This window comes from Brachyistius frenatus, unplaced genomic scaffold (assembly GCF_029030835.1).
Source record: "Brachyistius frenatus isolate BFR_SWC_R1_liver_20210118 unplaced genomic scaffold, ASM2903083v1 Contig_32, whole genome shotgun sequence".
Lineage (NCBI taxonomy): Eukaryota > Metazoa > Chordata > Actinopteri > Embiotocidae > Brachyistius > Brachyistius frenatus.
Window position 1 is genome coordinate 2,389,622 of NW_027210631.1, and position 26,380 is coordinate 2,416,001.

General features: G+C 42.3%; 2 protein-coding genes across 2 annotated transcripts in view; both read left to right on the forward strand.

Moving 5' to 3' along the window:
• Positions 1–13,478, forward strand: LOC138621700 (protein mono-ADP-ribosyltransferase PARP12). The gene is made up of 12 exons (XM_069699935.1): positions 1–501; positions 1,397–1,532; positions 2,502–3,339; positions 3,452–3,502; positions 3,600–3,726; positions 4,296–4,461; positions 6,578–6,698; positions 6,793–6,889; positions 7,054–7,129; positions 11,952–12,082; positions 12,511–12,662; positions 12,799–13,478. The coding sequence occupies exons 1-12, from the start codon at positions 233–235 to the stop codon at positions 13,476–13,478; spliced, it is 2,844 nt and encodes a 947-aa protein (XP_069556036.1). The 5' UTR covers positions 1–232.
• Positions 13,479–19,864: 6,386 nt separating this feature from the next.
• The window catches only part of syn3 (synapsin III), a 112,422-nt gene continuing 105,906 nt past the window's right edge, over positions 19,865–26,380 (forward strand). The window contains exon 1 of the mRNA XM_069700093.1: positions 19,865–19,993. The gene's annotated coding sequence lies outside the window, so the exon portion shown is untranslated. The remainder of the gene's footprint in view (positions 19,994–26,380) is intronic.

Sequence of the window (26,380 nt, forward strand, 5' to 3'; positions counted from 1 at the left end):
AACCTCTCCCGTCATATGAATCGAGGCCTGTGTGAAGTCATACAACACGGTGACGCCCCCAAGCGGAGAAGAGCAGCGTTGCAGCATTAAACCGGTTAAAAATAGTTAAGTTTCGGTTTCCAAACATCAGAAATGAAACTGAACGGTTCCTCCTCCCGTGATCTCAACAAGCCCTTCGTCAGCCGCTGTATCGCCTCGCAACTGGACGGAAGGAGGAACAGCCTGGAAAACAATGGACTCCGAAATCTTAAAGTTCATCTGCGCCAATCATGGAGCCGTCGATACCATTGAATTGATGTGTAATCTCTTCCCAGGCGGTACCGGGGACGTGTCGGAGGTCATTTCTGACCAAGAAAGGTTTGTGTCGTGTTTTCCAAACGGACAGCCGAAGGTGGTGGCCCGGATCAAGCTGAGGCTGTGCCGGCACAAAGACTGCGAGGGAACATGCAGAGGGCTACACCTGTGCAAAAACTACCTGTTCAGTGGATTCTGTCGCTACAGGTAAATAAATACGCTGGTTTATAGTAAAGTGAATTGTGCAACTGGCCCGCCAGCCTGAGGCCGAAGTTTGACAGGTCCTACAGAAATATGTTCCAGTTGACATTTATTGTTTGAAATTTTAATTATTTATCCCTTTCTAATTTGTTTACAAAGTACCGGAACAGTTTGTTATTTGAATAGACTGTAGTTTAAATAGATGTAGTTTAAATGTCCGATTTAAAGGCCTTGGCACACACGGGTGCGTTCAAGCACTGTTGGGAATGTCGGACGTGTCACTGGCGCTTCCGTCATAAAAAACTAACCCGGATGAAATATGGACTCTCTATCTTCACGGGTTAATTTAACAACAGCCGAAGTCTGGTTTCCCTGTATGTGGCTTCAGAGTGAGAATAAAACTGTTGTAAGGAGGAACATGCTCTGGTTTATATTGAGTGGAGAGTTAGCTGCCGCTTAGCTTAGCACAAACACTTAATAACATTATTTTATATGATATTTGTGCTGTTACAAATGTATTCATACATACATGTTGTTTATATCAGGCTACATTCATACAAACATGAAAGTGTAATTTAGCTCCTACTGCCCTTACTATAGGCAGGAAAGCATTTAAACACCCCCCCCTCCAAACTCCAAACAATTACTTAAAGCTGGACATTTATCACGTTTTTTTTTTATATAAATACTGTATTCTGTCTTTTACAATCATTTGCGTCACCGATTTCTGTTTTAAAACAGTGGCACTATGTAAGAATTGATTTTTGTACAAGTAAACCTTTTGTATTTATTTTACAAAGTGTCCTTTAAACTAATCTGAAATGGACTATATCAATATTTGTATTTGCGTGTGACCAATCAAAGTCCCGACTGAGCTCTGTGGATTGTTTTTTTTTAACAGGGGAAACTGCAGCTTCTGTCATGACCTGAACTCTGACTACAATCAAAGCAGACTGAGAGAGCACAATCTGGAGAGCCTGAGCCGGGCCGAGCTGTGCACGCTGCTGCTGCAGAGCGACTTCTCACTGCTGCCTGCTGTAAGTCTGACAAAGTAGTCGGGTAGTTTTCATTTGACTTCTTTTGTTACCACTTTTGCACTTATTGAGGATGTAAACAGCAAAAATAAAGCCGCATTTGCTACAATCACTCATCTATACACCTACATTTTGTATGATTGTTCTTCCGATATTTGTAATTGACCATACCTGCACGACCCTCAACCTTCATCATCATACACGGATCTGTGTGTTTAGAATTTTGGTCTTGCGTTACCCAAGTTGCCAGATCGTCTTTGAAACACGGCATACACTCGCAATCCGCACACCACATGTAATTTCAATCTAAATGTCATTACAACATGGCAATCCACAACCCGGTCCAAATGCAGCTTCTCTCTGTGCAGGCAGTTTCCACAAACAGAGACGATGTGAGAAAGATGTCCTGTCAATTCTAACTTTCTCTCTGACAGATCGTTTGTCTGACTGCTGGTTAACGTGTCGTCTTAATGGGCCGTGTTTTAGTCATCACAAACAGAAAAATATGTAAAAGAGAACAGCTTTATTGGGAATTTGGCTGCATAATGCAGAACACGCGAGCCCCCACCGCCCCGAAAAAAAAATCTTCCGAAATTGAAATATTGGCAGGTGCGTTCATCTACTAGCACCTAACTTTCTGACTGTGAAATATGTTTTGGCAGAAAAATATCTGCGAAAAGAAAAGGAATGAAAAAATGTAATTACTTTAGAGCTGTTTTAGATCTTACTATTAAAACCTTTACTCCAAAGTTGGCTATTATGAGCACTTTCAGTTTATTAAATACAGGTCCGACCAGATCAGACAAACAACATAGGTGTGTCTTCTCATTTGGCACATTTTCTATCACGTGTTTCAATCAATGCACACTGATGTCAAGTTTGGTCTGTCGTTCTCCCTCACTACACATTACTGGTTTGACTAACGAACATCTCAACATGTCGGGGTTTTTTCCCCCTTCCTCCCTCTTCCAGATATGCAATGATTACAACAACGGTGACGGAGAGTTCGGTCGGTGTAAGGAGGGTCACGATTGTGAGAGACTCCACATTTGTGAAAAGGTCGTGGTCTGCGACTGCAGCTGCTTCCGGAACCACAACTTCACTGCTCCACAGCTCTTAAGAAACCTGCGAAAGAAAGCCATTCCCAACAACCTCTTTCACACCTTGAGGTTTATTTACGCCAACAGACAGGCTTTGAGGGTCGCCGGCATCGGGGACGGCCGGGCCCACCGGGGCAACCGGGGTGGCCGGGGCGGCCGGGGCGGCCGGGGCAACCGGGGCGGCCGAGGCGGCCGGGGCGGCCGGGGCGGCCAGGGCAACCACTACCACGAGTACTACAACTCCTCCACCGGTGAAGGAGAGCAGTGCAACAGAGGGAGAGGAAGAGGTGGTTACCGGGGCAACAGAGGCAACAGCGGAACCACAGAGGAGTCACACGGCCTTATGCCAGAGCAACGAGCCTCTTCCCTCAGTGACTTCCTCGCCAACATCGACAACTTGGATCTGTACAGCAGCGGCGGACCGAGCGCGGGCGACGATTGGCAGCAGCAACTGAACTCTTCCAACAGCGACGTCTCCACTGCTGCCAACGACACCGACGCGAGCAGCGAGAGCGGTGACGTCAGGAAACGGGTACGGCATCGGAATAGGAATAAATCTTCAGAGGCCGTCAGAGGGAGAAGCGGCTCCAGGGGAAATCGAGACAACTACCAACACCGAGAAAGAACCCGTTCCCCCAGTGACATTTTTGCTGCTGTCAATGGTGCAACCGGTGACGACGGGTCATACAGGAGACAAAGACCTGTCAGAGGTAGATCACAGCAGCACTGACAGCTTTCATGGGAGGATCAAATATAACCGTTGTCTCTTAAAAACTGTACAAAATGTGAACAAAAACTGTTCTCTTCTTCTGTTCCTTTTAGATAAAAACGAGATATGCATGTACTTCATCAAAGGATATTGTAAACACGAGGGTGAGTAATTAGTCATATATCTTTGTTCAAAACAGCAGTCAGGAAACATTTTGTGTGATCAGGTGTCATTATTATTATTTCTTCCATGTGTTCTCAGAAAAATGTTTTAGAGCTCACGACAAGATGCCGTACAGGTGGCAGGTCCAGGAGGGGGACCAGTGGACCGCCCTGCCTGGTAACGAGACAATTGAGAAGGACTACTGTGACCCCAGCAACACCTACAGGTGACACCAGGCGGGATTGTAATTCTGTGAAGAGTTTGTTCCTCAACCCAATCAGATCCAGGTTTTTGCTTTAACATAACTAATCTTAATCTGAGACCTACATTTAAAGCTTCTGCTTTGGTCGATTACAGCACTTCTGCTCACGTATAAGGAGTTAGTGTTGTATTCCTTGAATGCTGCTCACAAGAGGAAGAGTCATCAGCAGTGAGCCACTAGAGCCCGAAATACCTGGAAACACTGGATCCTGTCATAGACCGGATAATAAAATGGACATGTAGTATTCAGGTCTGAGGACTGAAGCTAATACGGAAACAACTTAAAGTTCAATACCACCGAGTGCCACTGTGGGCGGGCTCACCTCTAATAACGACCCAGTTAGATTGAATTCAGGAGCATTTTGTTATGTTTCCATCCAGAACTGGTTTGTAGGTCAGCACATAAACCAGAGAGGTATGAAATATTCATCTGGTGTTTCAGCCATCTGATGTTTTGGTAGAACCCAACAGATGACTTGCTTCTTACATGACATGAGATTGAATTGTGTGTGTTTCTCTTTTTGGGCTCTTCAGTAGCGGCAGCCTTCGCGTGCATTTCGACACGATGACCAGCGGGCCGAACAAAGTGCGACGACTCTCCACCCTGAACTCTTTGATTCAGCCGAACTACATCCAAACCACCGAGTGGGTCTGGTACTGGGAGGATGAGTCTGGAAAGTGGAACATGTACGCTTCAGATGTGAGTAACTTCAGACATGATTGTACTCGTGTTTATTTTGTATATTGGACATGAGACAACGCCAGGAATCTTCACTGAATATGTCACTTTAGAGCACAACTCAAAATGCACAGTTCACTCTACATTCATATTCAAAATATTATCAATTGGAGACAGAGCAGCAAAACAAAACACCCGTAACTAATGTGGGAAATTAAACAAATATTTGAGGGGCAACTTTTGCCTCCACTTTCTAAAAAATTAGGGTGTTTCCAAAATCTTTGTGCGCCGTTTATATTTATCTAACATCATTTTTCAGTCACATATTTTGCACTTTGTTTAAAGAAAACTGCTTGTGACATGTCACGTGACTTTGACCAACAAAGGAAATTTTAGCCAACTGCATAGAAGATATCAAGATGTATATTGTGAATCGGCGTTCACCCTAAAAGTCTAAAAATATTGCATCACGCAGTCCGAGTCAGCGCTCTCTAATAAAAAAAAAATTATTTATGAGGAATTGATGTCTTAACTCTGCAGCTGAACTCCACAAAGCATGTTTGCTGTTACAGAAGCTAATCAAGGCATTTTTTTATTGACCTTTGTGACACGATCAAAGTTTCAAGTCTTTGATCCCAGCAACGCCTGTCACAAAACTCGTGTAACAGTAAAATAATTCCTAACACTGGAGATAGCAGCGTGAATTCACGAACAGTGGACCAGCCTGAAAAAAACGGCAGCAGCAGACTTTCATTGAAAATATGCACACTGACAGCATGTCTCAGCAAGCAAAGCTGGTGGAGCTGATTCGGTCTAAAAATGGCCGCTGTACCTCCGATTCAGTGACATTTAGGAGGCTTATAAACACTTTGAAATCTCACCCTGCTCCGATGACAACTGTTTTTAAATTCTAATACATGTTGCTCATGATAAGAGGGAAGGGAGGCTGTCAGATATTTACTCTGACGGGAAATTAACAATGTGATATTGGTCTTCTGATGCCATGCTCCGCTGTGTCAGCAGCAGTAGTTTCGGAGCAGTCGCCGATTCTGCTTTTAATTTAAAGGGACAGAAGTTTTAAAACACTCGCATCACACCATGACTGAACTTCCCACTTCATTCTTCCCACTCACGGTCTACTGAACCTGCGCTGAACTGACGACTGCATGTTTACATAACACTCCTTTATATTCTGTTTTATGTTTTTTTAGTTTCTTTTTCGCCGCTGTACTGTGTTGCTTAAGCTGCTAGGCATACAGCTCATCATTAAAGTTTAAATCTGATCTTTCATGGGTGTATGTCCACACACACACACACACACACACAAATCTAAAGAGACAGCGAGGACGCCACGCAGCCTTTGCACACAGCTCGGGCATCTCTGAGAAAAGATTACCTGCTGTGGTGATTTTATCCAGAGCGCACAAATCTGAGTTTGTCACGCTTGTATTGGACTGTTGATTTTTCTTTTTTTTTTTTTTTAAGTTGAAAGGCTTCACTCTTTAACTTTAAAAGCTGAACCCTCCTTAACAGTTTATCTTTTGTCCCCAAGGTTTACACTTTCAGATCGTTGAAGTTACAGATTTCAGACTTTCAGAGCAGCATGTGAGCACAGAGGCAGTGCTTGAAGTGGAAGAAGTAATCCCCTTATTCAAGTGTTGATGTATATATCCTTATCAGAAGTATTACTCTGAATTTCTGCAGTACATAAAAGATACTAAGAGATATTTCTGAAGTTCACAACATAAATGTATTTAATCAAGGGGACAATCATTTCAATTATTAGAGTAAAAAATGAGGTCAAAACCTAGTATGTGGCTGTAGTGTATAAAACACTAGAGGGCTTTTGATTTGACATTACAGCTTTTAATTTGAAACGGATACAGGAAGTTACATCATTTGACCGGTAATAGTGACTTCAGCCATTTTCTCATGTGAACTCATAAGAAACAATAGACAATTAGAATGTATAATGTGACTGGATATTTGATGGTAGTATAACTTTAGTAGATTTAAAGCTTCTGTTGCCAATCATTTTTTTGCATATCAACTAGCCGGCTTGAGGATGCTCATTGGTCGTCCGACACTGTAGATTTGATGTGAGGCTAAAAATACATTTACTTGTCTTGTGTTGCAGATTGGTGTACACAGTCCGGCCGACATGAACAGTGCAAAGCTGGAGCAAAAGTTTCTGGACAATGATAAAGATGTGGTGGAGTTCACTGCTGGTTCTCAATCATATTCACTCAGTTTCCAGGGTAAACAAACACTATCGAAATGATTTCATTTTACAGCCTTCTCCATTTTGAAATAGAAAGTGGTATCATGAAGTTCAACTTTCTTTCCCCTTAGACATGATACAAATAAACAATCACTACACTACTAAGAGGCTTGTGAGAAGACGGCCTCGCTTTGCCTCTGCTGCTGATGTTAAAACAAGGAAAGTGAGGTACGGTATCCCAAACACAGGCGCTTCAGAAAGTAATCAGTAATCAACAATGACAAAGTGAAAACGTGTTTTTAGAAATTTTATGATATTAAAAGTAAAAAACGGAACTTATATTTACTAATTAATCACCATATATTTCTCCCAACTCTTCCTCTCACCGGAAGGCCTCTGGGTCAGCAGAATACCACCCCTATACCAGAGCACTGGGACAAGACACGGCTCCCTCAAACTGGATTCTCGGTATTGTGAATACACCACGCACTCAAACTGCATGATAAAAATAATTTAAGAGTCTCTGCTTTTTTTTTTTTTTTTTTTTTTTTTTTTTTTTTAAGCATACCTCATGTTTAGCTCAGTTATGGCTCTCCCCAATGAAGCCACTGTCCCTGAGTGCTCCACCGTGGTGTACTGGCCATTGGGCAGACTAGGACAAGTACAAGTGAGCTGTGGACCGTCCAGAAAGTCCATGAAGTTTGTTTTGGCCCTCCGTGTGCCTTTCATTCAGGGTGCACATGAGAGTGTGCTGCATGCGGTATGGTCCCAGCTCATGAGTCCTGGACTGACTGTCTTTCCCAGTACACTTCTGGTACCCCATAACGACTGCTTGCTGTATTAAGTTCGAGCAAGTACATGTGTATCCCAGAGGATTACTGGTACCTGTGAACGTGTATTGTGAAGTGATGTCACCATGTTTCTAGGATGGCCTATGTTTTGTCACTAACTTTCCTGCCAAGTACTACATTTTAGCATGTACGGCATTTAGGAGGCCAAACGCCCTCTCCCAATGCTAATAAAAGGGAAAAATAATTTGTGGATCCGGCATGTGATTCGGATCTACTCCAAAATGATATGGGTTCTTCCAGGACCTGTACAGCAACCTGCCACCAACATTCATGGAAATTGGACTGTCTCAGTTTTCTTATAATCCTGCTGACTAACAAACAAACCGCACCAAATTTAAAACCTCCTTCACGGTTGGTATTAAAGAAGTTAACTAAATTCACATCATCCTCACTGTCCATATTTGTTTAGCGTTTGTCTTCCCACTATCATTTTCTAACAAAAGCAAAAAAAAATGAATGCAGTTTTTTTTTCAATCCGTTTTCCAAACGTATAGTAATCTACTTCATATACGACTTCACATAATCAAAACAAACAAAAGAAAACATAATCTAAATAATGACTACCACATTAAATGCCACCACAAAATTTACCAAAACAAAATTTACCAAACAGACAAGCTCAACTTATTCTTGATATAAACGTTCATACTAACTTCAACTTTAGCAGAAACACAGCTCGATCCTCAGTAAATATGAAAGCAAAAACTTAAAAGGGATGAAGATTCTGACTTCATAGTTTCTATATAAATTACTTTACTTTCTATATATACATGGATATATAGTGCTTAAGGATACCTTTCTTACATGCAATTGGTTATAAATAGGTTATGATTTGTTAAACATGGATGGTCCCGTGTTCATATGAGAAATATATCACCATTGACTACTTCTATTTTCTGTTTATCCATGCAGTTCAACTTAGTGGAAAGTTCTGAAGAGCTCCCCAACAACTGTTTCACCAAGTTGTACTTCCTGTACTTCCTGTTTTACTTTAGGAAGTTTGTTTTTCCCATAATATTCCTTTTTTTGCTTTTTTTTTTTTTTACGGTGGAAACAGAACAGCAGAAAATTTGAATTGTATATTTAATATCTGACAAGGATTCATCCATTACCTTAAGTCTGCTGGCATAATATTAAGTAATGGACAAAATAATCTATATAAATCTTTAAAAAAATTGATTTCTTGCTCATGTTAATGTTTGTTTGCATGCATGTCTTGTTTTTGTGTTTTCCTACTGACATTATTTTTTAAATTTTATAACCACTAATTATTATGGAGAAATAAATAGCGTGGGTTGTATTGATTTTAATTTTTTTTCAGAATGGGTGATGTACATTAAAATATCATCAAATACCTGAAGTTTATGTTGATATTTACCAAAACATTCAGTGGCGGTCATAGAGGGATGTTACAGAGGGACACGTCTTTCACTCAGAAATAAACTTTGGCAGAACTCTAGACAAACATGCAAAAGTTTCCGTGTAGTTGTTTTCTTCAGCTGATTTCATCGCCCACCGCTGGAGGTCAGAGAAAACAAGTCAGTCGGCTGCTAATTAGAAGTGTGCTAGCGTCACCTGGACGTTTTTGTCTTTGCTAACAGAACAAACAAAAAAAGACAAGTAAAAGGTTTGATGAGAGAATCTGAAGCTTGTCAGAGCTCAACAAATCAGACTATTTTACCAACCAGGAAACGAATCCAAAATGTGCCAGTTATCAGACGCCAGCCAGAGGCAGTCCTCTCTTCTGTCTCTTTCCAAAGTAAATTCCTCACTCGGCTATGAAATTATGCTTTTCTGAAAATGTTTAAGAAAAAAAAAACACTGAAGGGAACTAAAAGCTTTTTTTCTGCACCTACATCCATCACTGATGAATCAATCCTTTGGGTTTTTGCACCTTGTTTAATACTAAAGTGTCTTGTGTTTTATGAATCTGCAGAGCCTCTGCTAATTTATTACTCTGTTCATACGAAATTATCACAATTTATCAAACTTATTGGTCTAATTTCTGAAGTAGGCTCCTCGGGTTTATAGTTTGATACATATAGTTACAAAGGATTCAGTTATATGACAAATGAAATCTATCCATACCTGGAGCTTTTTTAGATGCAAATGCTTAGGTTTTTTTTTCCTCAGATACGTCTGAACCTTAAATTTGTTTTCTTTCGTCGGAAAGTTGTTTGGATTTGATTGCGTCCAAAAAAAATAGAAGTTGGATCTTACAACTATATTTTTTTTTTCTAATTTATATAGATTGAATGATTTAACTGTTTTAATCATTAGTAATCACATTTATTCCCTTGCCTTTGTAAATGTTTGTTGATTTCACTAGTAAAACTGCTCAGCTCTTACCCGACCTCAATGCCATCCAATAATATACTTTGTTTGAATTAGATCTTTAATTACTGGCTCTCTCAGACAAGATCCATTCTAACTCATAAGGATTTTTATCAGACTTCTAAAAGCCGGCAATATTTCTTTGTTTTGGCCCAATCTTACAGTCTAATTCAATTGTGTCTTTGCTCTTTGCTACTATCGTTCTTCTAATGTTCCCCCTAATGCATCCCAAACCAAATATCAGGAGATGGTTAGTCCATGCTTCCTCCTCACACATAAATATCCTCTTTTCTCTCCTTTTCTAAGCTTTTCTATCTCGACTTCATCTCCTTAACTCAAATTTATGAAATCTCCATACATCCAACTCTCAAAACCACACACTCCCTCACACACCGTTTCCGCTTCTTATCACGGACACGCGCGTTAACCTACGCACTCCCGCACAGCTGGAAGTATTCATCAAACACTTCAGAGGCGTTTTATCAAACAAAATAAGAGTCGACCTAATGGTAAATATTTAACTGGTTCCTCTATATGAAGACTTTTAAACAAAAAGCGCTCCACCTTGTGGATGATGTGCAGCTATTAAATTTGTCAGTAGCAAAGAAGTACAATGAGGATCCTTGCAAACCAGGAGCAATATGGTTTGTTTTGGAAAAAAGTGAAATATTTGGTTATCGTTCGATGTTATGTACTTGTGCATTAGAGACAGATTATATCCTTATCCATTAGTAACAGGGACACTTGTTCATGGCTTATGTGAGGATAGCTGCAGGGAGAAACAGTTTCATAGGCTGCTATTGTATAACCAAGGTTGCCTCACCTTTCTGCTTTCCTTTAATGGAGGGGAGGGATACATTTTGACCTTGCTCTTTATTCTTTGTCCTGTCTGTTTTGACGGTGACATTTTGGTCCCACTTGCAAGTGGGAATATTTACAAAGGGCAATCAAAAAATTCAGACTGTTCCTGTTGCTCACAAACTGAACGTAGCACAGTGATGTGGATGGAGCAGGGTGCAGCTATGACCTTCGTGAGGAAGTGACGTAGCTTGATCAGCACCTGGGTTGCACGTTGTTGTGATTTCACCATGGACTGGAAACTTGAGCAGGGAGCACACATCAAATTTGGTGTCAAACTTGGGAAATCATTAATGCAGGAACTTGAAATTCTTTAGAAACGTTCCTCTCCAGTACCAGTAGAAGTGGCACCAGGTTAGAAGCACAACTAGGTGGGTTTTCTCTGACATACGTGGGATTGTGCACCATGAATTCCTCCACTAGGGTCAGACTGTCAGCACTGAGTTCCACTGTGATGTTCTGAGGCATTTGAAGGGACAAAAATGTGCACAAACAACTTGAACAGTGGCGTGATGGTACTTGGGTTCTCCCAACGTGACGATGCTCCCGCCGACAGCACCATCAAAACCACTTATACTCCCTGTGACTTCTTTCTGCTCCCCAAAAATGTAACGCAAAAACCCGATGTGACTCTCTGCGCAGGTTTCAGATCCATTGTGAAATCACAAATGCGCATGAACCAATGGTCACGACAATGCGTGTTACTCAGGTGACGTTGATAAAGCGACAGAATTGAAATTCTCAAAGGTTATGACTTCCCCCTCCGTCTACGTCACGGTGCTGCACTTCGTTCGCATGCAACAAAAACAGTCTCTGAACTTTTTTGATCGCCCCTCGTATTGTGGACTTCCAACGGCATTGGTAAAGTAACAGTGCATTCAAATAAATAAATGATTTCTATTAACTCAAAGAGGCTGTAATTAAATATCCCTTAGCTATGAACTGGTGATCACAGTGAGCTATGAAGCACTTCAGACAAGTATTTCCCTCGGCGGTTGGTCGACACCAAAACAAAGCAAAAAAAAAAAAGGGGGTGTTTTAAAACAAAATGAATACTAATGTTGCTCCCTCGCTTCTGGTTGTTTGGATCTGCAACCAGTTTCCATATCACCTCAAAAAATGATGATACATCAACGCTGACGATCACAACTTGTTACCGCTGCCTCCAAGTAACACAAAAAAAAGAAGAAAATCAGCTTCTGCAGGTGATTGTGACTGAATATGTTCAATGTTTTTGTGTTTTCCAGCAAATTTCCCTCCAGCGCACCTCAGAAGAATTCAAGCAGCTTGAAGCTCTTTTCCGTAAAACAACGATGGGCTTTGATGTCGTCAAAATTGAGAGGATTCAGAACAAACCTCTGTGGGAAGTCTTTCAGTGGTACGTATAAGATTTTCATGTGTTTGGTCTGGAAACTTTTCATTCAATCACTTATTCGTCTGACAGGTTGTGTGATTAACTCATAGATCGTTAACTTGATTATCATTAGATCAGTGCAGGTAACCACCACTGTCTGATTAATAACTTAGACTATGTCACTTTTTTTTTTAGATCAAAGTAACACATTCCTATTCTTGGATAAGGAATTTTTGGTGGTTTTGTTGCTATAAGTAGCTTTTTGCAGTTAATAAAAACAAACTTTATGACTTTTCTCTACTTTTTTTTCGACTGCTATGCAACATTTTAGTATTTAGCATTACCCAGCAGTTACCACTTTTAGCCACAGAAACTCGTACAGCGACATAGTTTCATGACATCTGCACACATAGCTGTCAGTTTGATCGCAGTTTTCTAATTTCTTTCTGAAGGCAGAAGAATCAGATGAAGAACAAGAATGGAGGTCGCGAGGTGACTGAAAAGAAGCTTTTTCATGGCACTGATTCCAAATATTTAGACGCCATCTGCCTCAACAACTTTGACTGGAGAATCTGTGGAACTCATGGAACCGCTTATGGCAAAGGTGAGCTGAAGAAATATTCCTCCTGCGCTACTTAGTGTATTAAATTTAGACCGGCAACAACAAGTCAATTAATCATTTAGTTGATTGACAAAAAAAAATAACTATTTTAATTATTCGTTTTTGTTTTCAAATCCAGGTAGTTACTTTGCCCGGGATGCCAAATACTCCCACAACTACACCGGTGACAGTGTTGTCAAAACCATGTTCATCTCACGGGTGCTGGTGGGAAGCTACACCAAAGGATCCCCCGACTACCGGCGACCGCCTTCCAAGGACGGCGGAGACATAAACTTCTTCGACAGCTGCGTTGACAACACTTTGGACCCCTCCATATTCGTTGTGTTTGAGAAGCACCAGATCTACCCCGAGTACCTGCTGCACTACAAGACCACACAGCTGATCGTGGACTTGCACAGTGCTGCACCAGTACCGGCACCGAGACCGGTACCGGCAACAATAACCACACTGCCACCGAAACCAGCCATAGCACCGAAACCAGTTATCCAACACAGCACATCATCTTATCCATACAGCACAGTATCCTCCCGATCCAGCTCATCACTTTATCAAAGCAGATCATCGTCTTACCAACCCAGCACCGCTTCGTACTCGTCCCAACCCAGCACCCCTTCGTACTCGTCCCGACCCAGCACCGCTTCGTACTCGTCCCAACCCAGCACCCTTTCGTACTCGTCCCGACCCAGCACCGCTTCGTACTCGTCCCAACCCAGCACCCCTTCGTACTCGTCCCAACCCAGCCAGTCCTCACCAAGACCAGCAGCAAAGAAGCAGTCTGATTCCTGTGTCATTGCTTGATGATGGTTTCATAATATAACAGTTGATGGCGCTAACACACCGGTCAGGTACTTTTAAATCTTTTCACGTTTAATTTGAACAAAAACAATGAAAAAAAACAATGTTCAAGTCACACGTTTCCATTTGTCGACTTTAGTTTTTCTTGATTGACAGGGTGCTGAAGAACAGACTTACGGAATCACAGATGTTGAAGTGTAACATTAATAGATTTTAGAAACGGTCCGTGTCGTAGAAAAAAGTAAAGATGAAGGTCTCTGTGTCAGTTTAGATGATTAAAAAGCCATAAAAGTGTCGTAGTGACTTGACCGAGATGCTGACGGTCTACACGGTGCTGCCAAACCAGTACCAATACCAATACTACAGCTTGTAGTTTTTAACAAGCTGGACTTCTTCGGAAGGTGGTCGCAGGGACTAACGAATGGAAACGGGAACATAAGCATACAATGGTATCCAGAGCAGTGTGTATGACACAGGCTGCCTTGTGTTTGCAAAAGCCTGAAAAAAATAAAGGGAAAAAACAACAACTCCGGGTTGCACAAAGGTGACGGTATGGTGGGTTGTCAACTTCAACCTATCTTTTACTTCACCAAGTTGTGCACTGAAGAGCTCTCTAAGACTCTTTTTGGTCAGAGTTACTGACACCTTGTGGAAGTTATGATATAACGTAAAATAATGTCAAATAAATTCGACGGCAGAACCAGATGTGGCATCAGTTTGTCGTGAAATATGATACAAAACAATATAAATCGACAAATTGTCTTTACCGATTTTCATCACCAACCTGTAGGGGGCGACAACAGATCTTGTGGACATTCTGGTATGAAAAGCTTCATTCACAAAATGTAAACAAGGCTTCAGAGTGTGTGATGGCTTATTTGTTTTACACGATGTTTAGGGAGGGGAGTTATTGATCATTTAAATCACCACTTGCATATTTTGTGTTGAGTATCATTCATTGTTAGAAAACAGAAAGAAAAAAAAACGCTGCATTCATTTGTAAGCACCATTGATTTTATGCTTTCAAAATAAAAGTAAGATCCACTTTAAATGCAGATTAACGCTGTTTTATGTTCAAATTCACATTTCATTGCTTTTTAGTGTCGAAGCTGCAATTCTCTCTGTTTCTCTGCAGGTCTCTTAAGTGAATTGAAAATACCACCAGCAGTCAGGTGGGACCTCTTAGTGAAATGAGGCAGGGCATGAAAAATTATCAATATGGCTGCTGGTGCTTCCTGTGACATCATACATTAGGCCTGCATTTAACCCCCCCCTCCCACACACACACACACACACACACACACAAGCAGCTCTTGTGTTTCCTGCAGTATAAATGTGAATATGTTTGCATGTTAAAGTGGGATTTCACTGGAGTGATGTCATGCACATCATTTTTTTTTCCTGTGAGTTGTACTGTTGTATATTCAACCTTAATTCAACCTTAATTTCTTCAAAACCTTTATTTGTACCAAATAGACTTTTTGCACAATTACAAAACTATTTATCGTTATGTTATGCTTTTTTTTTTTATGTTCTCTGATCTCTGATGAAGAAATTTCCCCTCGGGGATTAATAAAGTGTATAAAATCACACACAAAAAAAAATCAAAAATCTGGCAACCTGTCATGGCCTCACCTATTTCTTTGTGAACTACTATTTTGAAGCGTTGAGTTTTACCTTTTGGCAGTTTTTTGGAGCCAGAAGTGACCACACTGGGGAGGAGCGAGGTCTGGATCTGAGAAGCCAGTGACGCTACGCCCGCCCACCTTTACTGGAGACCTGACTGCATCCCACACATGTCAATCAAACCAGGTACACGTTCACAAAGGTGGGGCAGGTGTTAAGTCACAGTAACCCTAACCTCTGACCCTTGACCTTCTGGCTGTAGCTATCACCGTCATGGGGGCATAACAATCACTAAAAATAAATTGGCTTGGTTCAGACCAAATTTTGAAAATGAAAGAGTTTCATATTAAGCGTTATCACATGTGCTCTGAACAGGTGACAGAGAATTATTAACTGACTCTGCAGTTGCCCTTATTTTCCATTGAGCGTTTTAGCTTCTTTTAGCTTATTGTTTTGGATTTTCCTCACCATCTTTTGTACACTTGTTTGCTTTAATCTCACAATATGACATTTTTCCAGAGTTTTATGGCTCCATTGTGTCCAGCCAGAACACCCTGGGTGACAGTTACCCGCTCAGCACTAAATGTCAGACGGACAAAGCTGCCAGCTCGCTGTGGAACATAGTGAAGCAGTTTACGACTGAAGAAACAGACGTTTCCCTCAGAACTTGTTGGAGATCAAAACGTGGAGATAAAAGGTGAGTGAATGTCAGACTTACAGTCTCATGCTGCCAGTTCTGTAAATGAGCTGGAACCTGGTGGCGCCTACAGTTTCTGGTGACAGTGGTGTTTTGGTGAAGTTGTTCATGTTCTGAATGAATTGAAAAAAAAAATGGTTTAACCTGATGCCAGCTGATTTTATATGTTTTTAATTCATTCAATGTTACATCAGCTAAAACTTCTGTATAATTTGAGTTTAGAGCAGTTAGTATAAATGATAACAAGACCAATATGAGAGGATTCAGTCGTGGTGGACTGACAGGTTTGCTGCACATTATTAATTAAAAGCACTTATTGCCCTTTGGTTTAAAACATGTCTTTTTTTTTTTTGTTACACTATAAAAAAGACAAACACCTCTGACTGTACATTAGATCACAAAGAGACGGTTCCCAGGGCGAGAATAGATTCCTCTTGTCACCGCCGCTGCATCCATTTAACCGCCGCCCGTGCTTCATTACGCGTCGGCTGCCCATTAAGCTGGAGCTGTCCAATGGGAAATGCAGCTGTGCCCTGCAGGATGCAACAGCCCACCCGGTGACAGTAAATATCCACTGACATTAAGCAGCCTAAGCAGCCACTTCCTGTCTGATGCGTGCCCGCGGCAGGCTGCTGTGGCTGTTATTTCCTGGTAGGCTGTAGCTGCATCCTCCAAAGCCGGCTGCCGGGAGCTTCCGCCCTCCGTATATGGGGAAATCTGGTTTTCCTGCATTGTACGAGCTTATGAATTAAACATGACTCCCTTTGTTCATGTGCACCCCTCCTGGTGTTGGAGATGTTTATGTTTCTGCTGAGTCACGGTGGTTTCGCTCCAGCCGATGCGAGAACGCCATGGCTGCAAAACCCCAGGGTGAGTGGAAGTGAGTCAGATCTTTATTTGGCCCGAAGCAAGAGAAGTTTTTGTTGAGTTTCAGAAAATGTTTGTGGTGAATTCAGTAACAGCTGCGGTCAGCAGATTTACTGTACGTGCAGCCTCAATAGATCAATAACGAACCTATTGATCAGCTGCCTATCAAAGGTGTATGATAGCAGCTTGTAAGTCTGTGTCTCTTCTATGGTCTTTGTTACTGTGTTTGTCTTTTTAAAGCTTTCAGAGATCCTGCTGGGTCGAGAGTTCAAGGTCAAGTATTCCCATTATGTTTATCCTCCGCCTTCTGACCAAGCGGCAGCCGACAGCGACGTCACCCATCCGTCTGCCCGTTCTGAAGCCTCGAAGTTCGCCCGTCACCATCTTACAATTTTGGAGCCAGAAGTGAGCATATTTTGGGCGAGCCGGGGAGGAGCGAGCAACCTGACTGCACTACAGGCCTGTCACTCAAACAGACACGCCCCCAAAAACACGGCTTTTGAAGATTATTTTATAATACTTGACGGGATTATTTTCAGATGGACGGCCAGAAAACGAACAACAAAGTGACTTTAACCAACAATACCGAAATAACTTTATTGACTTCAAATTCCATGAGAGAAGTTGAATGGGAGTCTATGGAGCCGGAGGCTTTTTGGAGCAAACGTCTAGTGGCCCTCGGTGGTATTGGAGCTGAAAGGCACTTCCACATCGGCCTCATTCATCAGAGCCGGAAGCTACGAACACTTTTATATAAAGTCTACGTGCAGGACGCATGTTCACGGTGTGAACAGGCCAAAGAGAGCCGCACTAACAATACCACTGCTGTCAGATAAGAGACTACAATCCTCTGAGGCTGCACCCTCCTGCCAGGGTCTGCTCTTGTGCAGCTGCTGCATGCAGATGTGTGATGAGGTAACAATCCTAGTACTGCACTTTGGGGATGCAGTCTTTTCTTTTCTCATTTTTTTTTTTCTTCGCATAAACAGCTGTTAGATTGATGCGGGATGTTCCCGGGCCGATAAATGGATCCTCAGCAGGAGGAGACACGGCATGAATTCTCACCGACACGTTCACATGAAGCTGAAATGAATCAATGAATAAAATATACATCCAAAAGTTAATTCATGTATGTGTCTATAAATAATCGTCACACCAATGACGGGTTTTTTTTTTTTTACCGCAGTGCAACATAAACAGTGGAATTAATTAGTTGGCATCGCAGCATCTGTGTGTGTTTGCATCCAGAGGGCTGCGAGCTGGACCACAGCTTCTCATTAAAGTGGAATTAGCCCCCACACGATGCATTCATTCACCGTTATCCATGAATTCATTAAAAGCTGTCTTAATCCGGCTTTGTGCTAATGATGCTGCTGTCTGAGACACCGACCGGAGAGTGCAAAGTCATAATTAGACTCCTCGTGTTCCTGTTATTCAGCGGACATTCTGACAGATGAACTTTTGAAGTGAAGACATGATCGAGCATTTTTTTTTTATGAGATCCTGCACCTTTACGTCATCGGCCTACAGTTTAAAGAAACTGACTTTTGACTCCACAGAAGCAAACTGTGAACAAACAGCGACTCGTGATGTTGTTGTTGCCCTTGGTTACGTCAGCGACAGCCGCGATTTGTTCTTCTTTTCCACCTGAACGCCTTCATCAGATATTCAGCTCTGCTGATAATCGGCACGACAGATTCCTCAATCTTTTCACTTTCTTCATCTGTTACTTTGGGACGAGGGTTTTACGTGGACGATTTGTCGGACACCTTTCGTTCAAGCGTTACCAGCTTGGTTAGTTTGCCAAGCTGGTAACCTTCGTTGCCACGGTAACCATAATAAAACGTGAAACGTTGTGACGCGGTTGCAGGTCGGTGAGGCTCGGGGACTAAAACTATTTGGGTACATGACTGATGTTTTACATGTTTGGTAACTTAAAAACTTTACCTACAATTTACACACAAAGAAGTGTATGTTGTGTTTTGTTTTTACGTGTTACACTTCATGGGTCACTTCACTTTCTCCTAATTAAACACCACTTTTGAGTTTGATTTTCCTTTTACGAACCTGCATAATTTATTATTATTATTATTATTATTATTGGCCACAACAAGCAGTAAACTTAACTTTGGCACTATATTAACTTTGATCTAAACAGTTGATTTATTGGTTGTGTTACCAAACAGCGTCTTGGTCACATAATCAGTTGGTGCACTACATTTATCTGACAGCTTTGGTTACTCATATCAAAGATTTTTCCATACCAAACATTCCAGCGCATAAAATAATAAGATAATCTTTCATTAATTGAACAACCCAATATTAAATACTGGTGCAGCTGAAACAATTAACTGACCACTTCATTGACATAAATTGGGATGAAAATATTTAGATGATCATTGTTTTTCATGCAAAAATGTCAAACAGCTTCTTAAATGTGAGGATTCATTTGTTTTAATTTATTTATCTCAGGCATTGGGAGGGTGATCAAACAATAAATCAATAATCCACATAATAATCTATCGATTAATCCTCTTTTTTTTTTTTAAATTCCTGCTATTTGTTTTCCATTATTGAGTACTTTGAAGTACATTTTGCTGACTGTAGGCCAGTTTTACATGAGTACAACTTTCACTGCAGAACTGTAACTTGTCATGGAGTATTGTTGTAGTCCCAGTAACGGTACTTTTAATAAGTAAAGGATCTGAAAGCTCTTCACACCATGAAATCACGGAGTTGGTCACTGCTTGTGCTCTTTTCACATTCCACATTTGATAATAATATAAAAAAATATTGACGAGCGTGGCTTTAAACAAAATGTTTAAATATTCGTTTTAAGAAAGCAAATTATACACATGAATCAGCCAATATATAGTCTACATAGATCATATATATTTTCAGTTTGATAGGAATATATTTAAGAGATCTTTCAGATAAATCACAGAAGTACGGAATTTTATTGATATCATTTTTTTGCGGGTTTTTTTTCTTTTGTTTTTTAGATGGTTAATTATCCTGTCGGCCAATGAGCTGCGTTGACCGACTGCGGTAATGAATCCACTACACCCCTCACGTTCCCAGCATGCATTGTGGAGAGAGAGAGAGAGAGAGAGAGAGAGAGAGAGAGAGAGAGAGAGAGAGAGAGAGAGAGAGAGAGAGAGAGAGAGAGAGAGAGAGGAGAAGGAGGAGGGGAGGGGGGACTTGGCTGGGAGGCTGAGGAGGACCTGAGCGCAGAAGAAGAAGGAGCAGCAGCATCAGAAGAAGAAGAAGAAGAAGAAGAAGGGTCATCCTCCGCCACTTGCTCATCACCCCACTGACAACTGTTCAGGTAAATTTGCGCATATTTGCGCATTTCTTCCCAGCATCATTCCCACCTTTTGTTTCCAGCCTTCTGTCGGTGTGCGCGCGCGCGTGTGTGTGTGTGTGTGTGTGTGTGTGTGTGTGTGTGTGTGTGTGTGTGTTTTTTTCCTGCTGCTATCGGTGCCTTATGCAGGAAAAAAAAAAAAAAAAAAAAAAAGAGCATCTGCTTCTCACTATCAAGCGTTTCTTTTTTCCGGGTCTTCGCCCCTCTGCACCCTCCCCGGGATGAGACGTGTTGCGAGTTGTTTGTCCGCAGCAGCTCTGTGATGTGTGTGCAGGGATTCCCCCCGCCGAGTCTCTGCAGCCTCCAGCCGGTCACTCCTCCGCTCAGGGGAGGAGGTGGAGGTGGAGGATGGAGGAGAAAGGGGGGGGGGAGGGGGGTCCATGTCATGACTGTGCAGCTGGATCATAAAAGTCAGTTGCACGTCGGCGCAGACGTCAGCCTTCATCGGACGAACTGTCTCATGTCGGAGACGTCAAACTGTTGCTCTGTAGTCCCGATGAAGCTCATGCACGCTAATAAGACACGTTTGAAAACAGTCACCACTTTGAATATAAATGAACGTCCTGTTCGTATGGGAATGTCAGAAAGTAAACAAAAAAATAGTATTAGAAAATGTTTTGTACTCCCAGTCAGCTGAAACATGCACTTACTCGTGTTTTTGACTCAAGGCAGTCTAAGCGGTATGAAATAGGACTACGAACCCCGTTTAATGGACTTTTATTTATTTATTTTTTAAAGCATGTCGTTACTTATTTACACACCCAGTATTTCAACATAAGCTGTCATTTGTACAATATTCTCTGTTTCACCTTTACAAACACAAACGAGGACAATCTCTTTAGCTGCGAGCTAATTGATCCCCCTACGCTAACTTGCAGTTTGTCGCTAAATGGATAATAAACAGTGAATTTTTAGAGGTTTGTCTCTAGTAAATGCTCCAAAAACACGTTTTATTAACCAGAGTCTCGCTAAAATCAACAGCTGTTGCTGTTTCACTCTCTTTGTTTTCCTTCTTCTACGTCACCTAAAGCAGCTGAGCGGTGACGGTTGATTGGTTAACAGCTTTCTGTCAACCAATCAGAATTCAGCAATATATTCCGATAGAATCTGATGACGGCGGTTGTTCGTTTACGTTACCTGGCTGCTGTCAGTCAAATCTAACCAAACCACGCCCACACAAAATAATTGAGCATATTAGCTGAGTTTTTATTGTACTTAACAATATTTCTAATATTTTAACTTTTTTTAATTTTATTTAATTTTATTTTTATTTCGATCGCTGCAAATATTGAATGTTGTCAACAGAACTTATCATGTGATGTCAAGTTTTTAGAGGCTTAACATTTTTTACACAAACACACTTACTGCATCTCAGTATTTAGCTATGGATAGACAGCGGGTGCGGTGTTGCAGCTGAGCTCTGAATATTGATTGATAATTATGCTATACTCCCAAATACACAGCCTGAAATATTAATGAGGCCATCAGGAGTCAGACACGAGTGTTGTGTCCGTAACCAGTTACCTACCTTTCTACCAACAGATGCTCCTCAGCATGAAAGGCTGGCGGCAGCCTCTAATGATCCCCGCTTTCTGGCTAAACGATGAATATCAAAATACCAGTGACCTTTTTGTCCTTAATTAGCCGCTTCTCCTTGATGTGCACCAGACTTTGTAAAGGGAGGAAGCTACGCCGTAGAAACAAGTTGTAGTGATGTGGGGGCTGGTTTGTTTTGAATGAAACGACACGCTGCTGATGCTGTTTATATGGTAATGATTCATCGACAGCCCGTTAGTCATAACTAAGACACGAAGGGAATAGATTGCCGTGTGGTCTTTATTTGAAGTGCTGAGAGGCAACATTTTGTAGGTCAGACCTTTTACACTTCTGGCATTTTCCCATTAAATGCTAAAACATACGGTTGTATGAGCTTGTTCTATCGATTCATTCATTGAGCTTCAGTCTAAAGACAAATATCTCTTGTCTGGGTCAGAAATTGTTGCTTTGCTTCCTGTGAAGGTTTTCTGAGAGTGTTTCAAATGAACGTGTCTCTCTGCAGTGGTCCAGCTGGTGTAGGCAGAGAGGAAGGTCTGCCCTGTGTCTTCTTGTGTGTGTGTGTGTGTGTGTGTGAGCGTGAGCTAATGTGGCGTCTGCAGTGAGAAGCGCGGTGAGGTCACTGCGTGGTGACTGGCCCGTGACTCCTCGGCTCAGCAGCTCGTCGCGGCTGCTCCGGACACTCACAGCGAACCGAGACCGTCGTGTCGCCGAACACGTTCTGGCTGTGCAGTCGTCGCGAGTCACAGCTCAAGGAGGACTTTCGCGTTCCTGCTGGCGACACAGGAAGAGTTTCACGTCAGCTGTTGAGCTTCATGGTTTTTAAATTATCATTGGATCTGGTGTTGCTCACGTCGCCTCGAGACGTTCGGGCTTGCTCGTCTTTGTTTCAAAATACCAGTACAAGCAAAACAGAAGCGGCGAAAGCGTTTCACAGCATGTTTGCATTTTGGTGCACTGAAATCAACAGTGCAGGTCTAATAGTGTCTTCACAAGCTGCCGTTTTACTAGTTTTGGAAAGGCTGATTAAACTTAGCACCAGGAGTCCACGCACCCTCCCACGGCAAGTCAACAGCGTCTCTGCTGTGGACGTCTCGTACAGACGAAAACATGCAGGACGCGCTGAGGCATCACGCTGAGTTCTGTTGACCAGTGACATAATGAATCTTGTGGATCAACGGTCTGGAAAAGATGTTGCAAAACTATATTTTCACATTTGATGAGTTTGTTTTGTGTTTTTTTTCTTCTTTTTTTTTTTTTAAGTTAAATTGAATTATAATACCATCATTAAATATCAATTTTGTATAGAAATCCTAGTAGTGGCTTCCAAAACTTAAAAGAGGTTCACGTAAGACAGCACAATACAATCGTCTCAACTGATTACACACACACACACACACACACACACACACACACACACACACACACACACACACACACACACACACACACACACACACACACATTATATAATCTAACTTCTTTATTACCTTGCATTAAATATAACAGAGTAAAAAAAATGTCTAATGTTTTCTGACTTCAATCATTGGTTTGTTTAAGTGGGGAGCCTTATTTTCTGTATTATTAATCCCTGGTGACAGTCGGTTGGAGCAGAGCTACAGATGCTGCTTCCGTCGGGGTTTTCAGCCTCTTTGTGTGCTCCTCGTATCAACATGAAGAAGGTGGAAGAGCGCTCGGCACACAATGATGAGTCATAATGTCAGCATCGCTGTTCCCTTAAAAGTAAGCGCCGTGTGTTACTTAAACGGGCCAGTGCCCCACATGTAGGACTGAAAGTTAAAAAAAAAAAAAAAAAAAGGTTCGGGTTGCTAGGCGACTGCAGAAACGCTGTAGCTCGTCTGATGCTGTTTTATTGTTACAGTCTGAATTGCTTTCATGTGTAAGGAACAGTGTGCGTATCGGAGAGCGTACGATACACAACAACCAGCAGCCCAGTCTGTGTTTGGTATACGTGACAAATATTATCAACAAGTACGTTGCAATTGACCATTATACCGTTTGTTGATATTTAGAAAATGACGGTAGTTCCTCAAGCGGTGAAAAACAAAGCGGAAGTTAATTGGAGCCGCAGCTTCACAAACTTCACTCGAAGGCAGAAACGGTCTCGTTGGTTGAGTTCATGTTTTGTTAGTCGAGTCAAGATCCCGTGAAAAGCTGCAACTGACCGTCGAGCTGAAGTTCATAAAAGAGCAATACGTGTATTCAATTTGACAATCAAGTAAATGTTTAAGCGGAACTGATCAAAGTTGACAGTGGAGATATTTCAGTCTGATTTAAAATGGAGGACCGAATGAGAAACCGACTGACGTTACGAGATGCTTCCATGGCTGAAAGCTAGCGTGGACGAGTTACTGAAAAATAACAGAAGAATCATTTTACAAACAGTCTAACTAACCTGAAGCTGCTTTCGTCCTGCAGATGCAGAAACGCTGGCAAGTTTGAGTTCACTGTTTGTACGTGAATTCATTTATATTACGGTTAAGAAGCATCATACTAAAAAAAAAAAAAGAAAAAGAAAGAGGAAGCCTGAAACAATTCGTAGTTTTAAACCCAATTACATTCATGTGAAAGTCCTGGACCGAAGCAAAAACAGATATGATGTCGTTATTCTTCGAGCCTGAAGGCAGCATGGTACTGCAGGAGGTAGACAATTAAAAAGGATCTGAGCAATCAAATGTATACTTCATGGCAGTCTGACCTTTAGATTTAGATTTATCTGTCTCTGTATCTTGTGGTTGCTCCTGAAATGTTAAACAAACTGTTTCTCACAAACAGGGAAAGGCAGGAACTACTTGGTTACCGTCCTCCGGTTGTGTCGCAGGTCACTCCAATCACGACAGACGGACTGACTGACCGCTACGATTGATAAATATAATCTATGGTAACCATGACAACAGTGCAGGAATTTTTCACTGTAAATCTCCGGGATAGAGCTCGTCACGAGCGTCCATCTGGCAGCGAGTCCCACACGTTTATTCATGATCCCCCAGAATGCCTCGGGGCAGGTTACCTCCACCTCCTCGTTCCTGCTCTCTCGCCTCTCCTCAAATCGCTCCGCCTCCCTCCGATCGGAGTCCAGCCGGCGACCCTCCGCTCCGACTGGTTGCGCCCCCGGCCCCTCAGCTTAGACCGTCATGAATAATAAAGGCCGTGCTCGGCCGCTCGCGGTGACACGCTGCACAGCGGGGAGGCGCACGCTGATCCCTCTAAGCTCGTTCCGGTTTATCCGTGTTGCACAATGACTGCGCAAGTGTTTCTGTGTGGGGCGCGAAGAGGCTCGTATGTTTTAGAGCCCGGGAGGGGACGCTGAAGGCAGCTATCATTTTAGATACATGTCGATATATTCGGATAAACCCGTCCATCCTTTTTCTGGAGCTTATCCAAGGTTGGCTCGTGGTGGCAGCACGTTAGAGGGAGATATCCCAGATGTCTTTCTCCGCGGGCAGGTTTTCCAGCTCTTCTTGGGGGATCGTAAGTCATTCCCGGAGCTGTTGAGAGTTGTAGTCTCTCCAGCATGTTGTGGGGTCTACAACAGCGTCTCCTGCTAATTTGACATGCCCGGAAAACGTCTAATAGAAGGCACCCCGAATGCGTCCTCATCAAACCAGCTCCCAAACCAGCTCGCGTAGATCCTCTCAATGCAAAGGAGCAGCAGCTCAGAGCTCGTTACCAGGAGCCTTTCTATCTGGGATCAGATCTTTTAAGTTTAAAACTAGCTCACAACCATACGTAAGAGTCAGAACGTAGATCGACTGGTAAATTGAAGGCTCGGCCTTCCAGCTCAACGACGGGACACCGCGTACTTCACCACGTAGATCTGCCTGACAGTCTCCTGCTCCATCTTAACTTCACCCGTGAATAAAAAAAAAAAACCCGAAATACTTAAGCTCCCTCACTCCGTCCTAACCAAGCGAGCCACCGTTTTCTGGCCTCAGACCTCGAGGTGCCGACTCTCATCTGAGCCCCTTCACACTCGGCTGCGAACCGACCCAGCACACGCTGAAGGTCACGGTCTGACGAAGCCTTTCGGCTTCCATCCACTTCATCTGAAAAGAGCGCGGACGCAGTACGGTTCCCCCAAAACTGGATATCTGCCTCTTTGATTGCGATGATCAATAACAATAGCCAATTATAAACTCCGTGCTTTTTAGTTTATGTCTAACATAAGCAGAAATACAAAATAGTGGAGGTTCTCTGCGGGCATCTGTGCTCCTCTTCACCAATACCCAACACTTCTATTTATAAACTCACACGAGCTGCATGTATTTTCAGGCTGAGACGGTGTTAAGTAGAGACACTTCAAAACCTCCGCGAGGAGCACTTGTTTCAGATTGCAGTCGTAACGATCAAGTTAGCCGCTCGTCATCAAGAAAATAAACATCCGGCCAGTGTTCGTCATGTGATGGTGAGAACGTGAGCAGGAGTATCGGCTGGTCGAAGAGGACGGCACAAAGCGTTTGTGTCGGGCTCTGATGCGTAACTTCGCAGTTCAGCCATTCAGGATATGTGCTGCATTCAACAGATTCACACACAGGATGTGAAAAGTGACAGAACAAGAGGGAGCTGCTGTGTCTCCTCGTGCTCTTGTTGAAGACCAATTACACCATTTTTTTTTAAGATAGAAAAAAACCCACACAGTGTACATCAGCAGGGGGTCCGAGAGTCTGCTGTGGTATTATCTTGCCCTCCCCCGTCATTACAGAGCCAAGCCTGTGATTACTGCTGAGCCGCAGTCCTGTTTGCTGCTGGAGTTTCAGATCTCCTCTCAACGCTGCT

Coding starts and splice junctions, on each gene's coding strand:
- LOC138621700 (XM_069699935.1), top strand. CDS start 233: ATGGACTCCGAAATCTTAAAGTTCATCTGCGCCAATCATGGAGCCGTC. Junction 3,503..3,599: donor AGGATATTGTAAACACGAGG/GTGAGTAATTAG, acceptor ATGTGTTCTCAG/AAAAATGTTTTAGAGCTCAC. Junction 12,083..12,510: donor CTGTGGGAAGTCTTTCAGTG/GTACGTATAAGA, acceptor TTCTTTCTGAAG/GCAGAAGAATCAGATGAAGA.